Source organism: Bison bison, unplaced genomic scaffold (assembly GCF_000754665.1).
Source record: "Bison bison bison isolate TAMUID 2011002044 unplaced genomic scaffold, Bison_UMD1.0 scf7180017864524, whole genome shotgun sequence".
In the NCBI taxonomy this organism is placed as follows: Eukaryota; Metazoa; Chordata; class Mammalia; order Artiodactyla; family Bovidae; genus Bison; species Bison bison.
The window spans coordinates 4,918,076-4,926,164 of NW_011495075.1; the positions used below are offsets into that span (position 1 = coordinate 4,918,076).

General features: G+C 38.7%; 1 protein-coding gene across 1 annotated transcript in view; it reads left to right on the plus strand.

The window, feature by feature from the left end:
* The first annotated feature begins 235 nt into the window (after nt 1-235).
* The window catches only part of ZBTB41 (zinc finger and BTB domain containing 41), a 39,437-nt gene continuing 31,583 nt past the window's right edge, over nt 236-8,089 (plus strand). The window contains exon 1 of the mRNA XM_010831102.1: nt 236-1,476. Coding sequence (XP_010829404.1) covers nt 354-1,476 — 1,123 coding nt within the window. The 5' untranslated portion in view covers nt 236-353. The remainder of the gene's footprint in view (nt 1,477-8,089) is intronic.

Here is an 8,089-nt window from a genome sequence, read left to right on the forward strand (position 1 = left end):
AATAGGGCCTGCAAGGTGTGCCCTGCCTCCTTCAAAATTATTCTTTTGTTGTCTGTCTTTTTCTAACCCTGCCCTCCTCGTTCTCCGCCCTAAAATCTCAGCCACGAATGCGTGGAAGCGGTGACTTTGTCATAATTTACTTCTCATTTAGGAAGGTTTTGTTGACAGTACCGCGAGTGACTTAGGATGGCTGGGCCGTGGAGTTGTTTTACATGCTTCTACTCTCTTCTTCACAGACCATGCAACCCTCGGGCACGCCCCTCCAGAAGCTGTGATCCCAGACAATCCTGTTTTCCTTCATAAATCCCTCAAGACACTTATGAAGTTTCTTGTTCTGAAACCGTTGTACTGCAATGAAGAAGAGGAGAAAGGTTACTTCACATCTTGACGAGAAGATCCATCTAGGCTACCATAAAGATTCCCCGGAAGGAAATGTTGTAGAGGAGTGTGACCAAGTAACCTACGCTCATTCCACAGAAAGACCAGCTCCTGAAGCCCTACGCTGTTATCAGGAACTTCCTCCCTCCCCGGATCAGAGGAAACTTCTGAGTTCTTTGCAGTACAATAAGAACTTGCTGAAGTATTTGAATGATGACAGGCAGAAGCAACCTTCTTTCTGTGACTTACTTATCATAGTAGAAGGAAAAGAATTTAGCGCCCATAAAGTTGTCGTTGCTGTTGGCAGTAGTTATTTCCATGCGTGTTTGAGCAAAAATCCGAGCACGGATGTTGTCACCCTGGATCACGTAACGCACTCCGTTTTTCAGCATTTGCTTGAATTTCTTTACACATCAGAATTTTTTGTGTACAAATATGAAATCCCTCTTGTTTTAGAGGCTGCAAAGTTTCTGGATATTATAGATGCAGTTAAGCTGCTAAATAACGAAAATGTTGCCACTTTTCAGTCTGAGCTAACTGAAAAGTCATCACCAGAAGAAACACTAAGTGAATTAACTGGAAGACTATCAAGTAATCATCAGTGTAAATTCTGTAGTAGACATTTTTGTTATAAGAAGTCTTTAGAGAATCATTTGTCGAAAACCCATAGGTCCCTTTTATTAGGGAAAAAACATGGGTTAAAAATGCTGGAGAGAAGTTTTTCCACAAGAAGATCAAAACGGAATCGAAAGTGCCCTGTTAAGTTTGAGGACACCAGTGATGATGAGCAAGAAAGTGGTGATGGGTCAGACAATTTGAATCAAGACAGTTTTGATAAGGAAAAGTCAGATAGAAATGATTCTGAGGACCCCGGAAGTGAATATAATGCTGAAGAAGATGAGCTAGAGGAGGAAATGTCAGATGAATATTCTGACATTGAAGAACAGAGTGAAAAAGATCAGAATGATGCAGAAGAGGAGCCAGAGGCCGGTGATTCTGTTGGAAGCATTCATGAGGGGTTAACCCCTGTAATCATTCAGAACAGTAACAAAAAAATATTGCAGTGTCCCAAATGCGATAAGACATTTGACCGCATAGGTAAGAAAGAAAAGCATGTTTCTTGTCTCTAATAGTTTACTTTTCATGGGTACTTTAAAGGTGATTATTAAAAACTAAACTTTGAAAATAACTTTTGAAAAGTATGGAGGGTATTTGATTTTTGATCTGTATTTTATCCTGTTATAAATTTGTTGTGATTCAGGAATTAAGTATTTATATTACCTTTTATTTTCTTTTCCTCGTGTCCTGGCAGTAGGTGACAGATCATTAGTTACTGTGTTTAGTATGAAAAATTCCAGAGTGTCAATAATTACAAATATAACATTTTGATTTATATGCTAATTTAATTTAAGCGCTATTTTTGAGTCATCATAGAAAATTGAAATAGGCCATATTGTATGTAATTTAATAATTCTTGTACTGTTTCCCCTTGAGCGTGGTAATATGTGAGTCATAAATATAGTCACTTTTCCAGTATCCAGTACTGTTTAGAACTGGGATGTTTCAGATTAAGAATAGTTACAGATAAAACTAAGTTACTAAATGTAATAAATGCCTTCATTCTGTAGGCAGAGACTTTAGGAAGTGTCCTAGTAGTATTCTTGGGTTATTATAATAATGAAGAAATCAATTTTTTCTTTATTAGAAAAGCATATATATGAAAAGCATATGAAAAGTGATATGAAAGTGAAAAGCATATAAAAGTGAAAGTATTAGTTGCTCATCTGTGTCTGACTCTGCAACCGCATGGACTGTAGTCCACCAGGCTCCTCTGTCCATGGAATTCTCCAGGGAGGAATACCTGGAGTGGGCTGCCATTCCAGTCTCTGGGGATCTTCCCAGCCCAGGGATCGAACCTGGGTCTCCTGCATTGCAGGCAGTCAGTGAATATTTAATTTCAGGAGAGCTTACTTGCTAGTAAAATAATTTTTGGAGGTGTCTTATATGGACTTTATAACATGAACTTTAAAATTGCAGCAGTTCACCTATTTACATATAAATGAGAGTTATGAAATTGGGGACTGTATTTTACCACATAGAATGATAAAAGAAGCTGCTGCTGCTGCGTTGCTTTAATCGTGTCCGACTCTGTGCAACCCCATAGACGGCAGCCCATCAGGCTTCCCGTCCCTGGGATTCTCCTGGCAAGAACACTGGAGTGGGTTGCCATTTCCTTCTCCAATGCAGGAAAGTGAAAAGTGAAAGTGAAGTCGCTCAGTCGTGTCCGACTCTATCGACCCCATGGACTGCAGCCAGATTTTCCAGGCAAAAGTACTGGAATGGGGTACCATTGCCTTCTCCATAAAAGAAGCAGATAAGTATTATTTGACCTTGTAAAATTACTTACATACATTTAATATATCCCCATGTGTCCCTAGTGGGTCAGATGGTAGAGTCTGCCTGCAGTGCTGGAGACCCAGGTTTGATAACCTGGTCAGGAAGATCCCCTGGAGAAGGAAAGGCAACCCCCTCCAGTATTCTCGCCTGGAAAATCCCATGGACAGAGGAGCCTGGCAGGCTTCAGTCCATGGGGTGGCAAAGAGTCAGACATGACTGAGCAACTTCCCTTCAGTCACTGATGTTATTGAGTTAGGAGGAAATTGGTTAAATAAGGTATTGATAATCATTTGCTCTCAAAATACTCAACAGTGTAAACTATGACACAGCAGTAGGTGCCTTTTTTTTTTTGCTTTTTTATGCCTTTGAATATTTTTTTCTAAATTAGAATGCTTTTGACAATCCAACTTAATAATTGTTCATGGCTATTTTTACTGTGTTTAAAGTTCTGTGCAAATGAATAGAGTAACTTTTTTTGAGCAACTAGTCAGTTGGAAGAGTGTGTGGATACAAGTAGCTTGTTAAACTAAGTCTGGTAAATATTCTTGTGGAGCTGTGAACACATACTGTGAGCATTACAGGGAACAGAAGAACATTCTTGAATTGAGATACCTGACAACATTTCATCTTTCTAGTTGATTCTGCCTTTTTAAACTTTGTATTCTTAGCACACGCTTCCTGTGTCATGCCTTGTTCTCAGTCGGGCTCAGTTGCTCAGTCGTGTCTGGCTCCTTGCCACCCCATGAACTATAGCCCGCCAGGCTCCTCTGGTCATGGGATTTTTCCCGGCAAGGATACTGGAATGGGTTGCCATTTCCTTAATTTGGCCTAATTTGATTTGAGATGTGTGAGAGCAGGGTCAGTCTGCCAGTGGCATTGTGGCCCAACAGATAGATATCAGGCTCTTGTATCTAACACTGGGCCTGTGGGATGCATTGTGAGCAAGGGATTCTGTGTTCAGGTAAGACAAGGAAGACGATACTCAATTTCTATTAACACTCTCAAATTCTCTAGCAAACAAACCTGTTAATTTTACTTAACCTGGCATTTCCTCAGATAACTTTATCACGGGACATTTGGAAACTCCCGGGAAACTAGAGTTCTGTGCACACTATTTGGGGAAATACTGCATAAGTTAAGTTCTTGATGTACTAAGAAGAAGGCATTTTGCAGCTTTTTGAACTAAGGTTAGTTCAGATAATCAGATAAATGTGGGTATCAATAGATCACATTGTCAGCTTATTTCCAGCCTCCTTTCTGAATGTGTTTTATATTATCCCCCTCTTATTGAACCCCTCTTTTGCTTAGCCTCAGTGGGGCTGCTGACTTCTCCCCTGTGCAGAGAAAGAGAAGAGATTGAGATTATGATTTTATCATACTGGTTACGAAGCATTGATATGAGCTGTGGTAATGTCAGACTGCCTGCATTTTTGAATCCAGGTCTTATGTGAGTTACTTCACCTGTGTGTACTTTTGTCTTCTCACAGATAGAATGGATGATGCTAATAGTACCTTCTCATTGGGGTTACTATGAGGATTAAATAGCATAGTCTTCGTGAAATTTGTGTGAATATAGTATGAAATTACAATACTGTGAAATTTAGGTGTGCAGTGAATGCAAGCTGCTTATTCATCATTAATATAGTTTCTAAGTGTCTGTACTATGCCAGACACTAAACAAATATGAAATGATATGTCCTTTGTCATCAAGAATCTTAGAGATTAATGAGTACAGGCAAAAACAAAATTATAATAAAGATAATCTTATCAGGACAGGGACAGAGGCTTAGGGGAATCTGGAAAGATTTCATGGAGCAGGTAGCATTTGAGCTGAGAACCTAAGAAAGGGAGGAGCTTGCAAGGCAGAAGGACCAACAAGTACAAAGACTTTAAGGTAGTTAGGTTCTAGAAATTGCTAAAACTGGGGTGATTTCAGGGTGGGCTGCTGCTGCTAACTCGCTTCAGTTGTGTCCAACTCTGTGCGACCCCATAGACGGCAGCTCACCAGGCTCCCCTGTCTCTGGGATTCTCCAGGTAAGAACACTGGAGTGGGTTGCCATTTCCTTCTCCAGTGCATGAAAGTGAAAAGTGGAAGTGAAGTCGCTTAGTCGTGTGTTGACTCTTTGCGACCCGGTGGACTGCAGCCTACCAGGCTCCTCCATCCATGGGATTTTCCAGGCAGGAGTGCTGGAGTGGGGTGCCATTGCCTTCCTCATCAGGGTGGGCAAGTAATGGGCATAATGAAAATGATGATAGATGAGGATTGGGAAGTGAGCAGAGGTCACATTTTGAATGGTTTATATGCAGTGCAGAGGAGTTTTTAATCCAGTAAGTGATAAAAAGTTGAGAAAACAGAGGACCACCATAGGAGTTTTAGAAAGGTAAGCTGGCTTCAGGGAAGAGAAGGAAGTTGGAAAGAGCAGAGGGTTATTCAGGCTTGGGCTAGGAGGATGAGCAGCATTGGGAATGGGACGCGGGACAGGGTGGATCAGAGCTGCAGGCTTCAGTGGACTGGTGACCGGTAGAATGAAAAGAACAGGCAGATGGAGAAGACCTGTGATTCTTCAGTGTCCTCCTGTATCATCTCTATCAGAAGTCCTCTTTATTCTTGAAACATTTCCAGGGCTACTTTCCAATAACCCTTGTATCACCAACATTTCTTTAGGAGGTTTTTAAAATGTCCACCTAGGATTTTGGTTGTTATTTCCCTGCCTCATCAGATTGTGAGCTGGAAAGTGTTGTCTGTTACTTTTGGTTAGTATCCTTCATGATCCTCCAGGTCATTTCAAATGGAATAGTAAGTTTTCAGTAAGCTCCTCTTTAGTTGAACTAAGGTGAAAGATTGACCTCTGACTTGTAAGAAGCCTTTAACTTGCTGTTTCAGAGGGGTTTATGAGAGGCAGCTAATGAGCTCTGGAACCATATGTAGTTTACTAATTTGATTCTCTCACTTTGGATCTTTTACCTTTTTTGGTGTGTTTCATAGATGCTCGGAGTCAGACTCCTGATGCAGTTGTGTTATTCCTGAGGCTCCAGCTGTCCTCCTCTCTGCCCATTCTCATGCAGATAAGAGTCCTTTGACCTTTCCCCCTTAAACTGAAAACCTCAGGTTAAAAGGCAAAGATCAAATTGGGAAAAGATGACAGATGGGGGTGAGAGAAAAAAATTTTGGATGATTTGTCTTTTCTGTCCTTTCCTTAGATTAAATTTGATCTCTTCTAGAAGCAAAAAATATTTTGTAGCTTTAAAAAAAATGTGACTTATTTAAGACTATCCTGACAGATTCCAGTTGGTTCTGAATAGGGAAGAGTTTTGACTTACGGCATACTTCTCTACTTTAAAGTTAAATATTTTAGTGAAGTGTTCTTCACGCCATGCCAAATGATTTGAGGTATAATTTAAGATTTGGCATATGAGATACATAATGAGCTAATTTGGTGATGTTTCTCTTTGAAAAATCTCCACATGAAATCTGATAATAATTTAGCATGACCCCCCCCCCAAAAAAAATAATAATTTAGCATAACCCATTTGGAATGAAACCCAAGGTCAAGTTTTGGTATGTATAAATATGTGTTTTCTATATCTCCTAATTTGGGACATAATTCATATTGGGATTCAGTCAGAAAAATGCTGTGGATGAAATTTCTTAATATTATGTATTTTCTATTGGTGATCAAGAATGGTTGGGCATAACTTAGTATTCTGTGAAAGAACATTTTTTTGATGGAAACTTTATTTGATAACCTTGAAGTAAACACTTGATTTATACATTATTATTGAATTCCCCCCACCTGATAAGAAAGAGAGATTTGTTGTCTGTGTTCATGCGAGGAGAACCCCACCCTCAACAGCCTTACCAGTTGATTTAAACCTGGGATTTCATTGTACATTTACCTGACTTTGTGGTTCAGCGTTCCCTCAGAAGCTATGTCTCTTGTTGTTCAGAAATTCAAAGCCATGCAGATAACATATCCTGCAGTGCCTCTGTGCATAAATTTGAGTTGACATAATAGAAATGTGTTTTTTATTTTAGAGATTCTGATTGTTAAAGTGAATTATTCAAATTTATCTATTTTCATAGGTGTCTTTGGATTTTACTGAATTTATTTTAAAACAATTTTCTTTTTGGGGGGTTAAATCCTGTTAAGTCTTCTGGTCTGTAGGCAAATGGAAGTTTAACAATCAGAAGTAGTTTTGATCTTTAACTGCCACTCAAGACTTTCTTGACTCTAAATAAAGGGAAATTCTACTAATTGTTAATTTAACATCTTCCCAACAGAGGTATTTTCATAGAAAATAAAAGGTTTGGGGAAGATTTTTCTTATAATTTAAGATTTTCATTAAGTTGCTCTTCCTATTCACTTGGGTAAAAATCAGGAGACTTGAGTAGTAGGAGGTTAAGTTAGCTTTCAGTTCTGAGACTCTGTGTGAGGTATGCAGTCAATCCCCTGGTAAGAATAGTCCCATTCCAAAAATCACTTGTAATTTAGTCATTTAAAAATTATACTGTATACTCTTGATTCATTATTTACATAATTTAAAAAGCAAGCTTATGAAAAATGTGAAACGTAAAAACTTTTATAATCACGGAAAACTTTTTTGCTTTAATTTCATAAAATGACCCCTATCTTTGCCAAATTAAAATTATGGGTTATTAGTACATATTAATAATGTTTGGATTCTGTACCTGTTCTGGTAACTGATAAATGCGTAAAAAGTATTTTGGAATCCAGTACAAGCATGCTATATTTTTTTAATTCATTAATTTAATTGGAGGATAATTCAAGCATGCTGTATTATAATAGAGAAATATTAAAATCAACTCAGAAAACACTTCCCCTAAGAAATTTTTATAGCAGTATTATTCTGGTTATATCCTGCAAAAAATAATAAAAATACATGCTTTTCCAACTTTTTTTGGATAGTTCAAGGTTAGAAACATGGAACATGGAACAGACTGGTTCCAAATAGGAAAAGGAGTACGTCAAGGTTGTATATGCAGAGTACATCATGAGAAACGCTGGGCTGAAAGAAGCACAAGCTGGAATCAAGATTGCTGGGAGAAATATCAATAACCTCAGGTATGCAGATGACACCACCCTTATGGCAGAAAGTGAAGAGGAACTCAAAAGCCTCTTGATGAAGGTGAAAGTGGAGAGTGAAAGAGTTGGCTTAAAGCTCAACATTCAGAAAACGAAGATCATGGCATCTGGTCCCATCAGTTCATGGGAAATAGATGGGGAAACAGTGTCAGACTTTATTTTTTTGGGCTCCAAAATCACTGCAGATGGTGACTGCAGCCATGAAATTA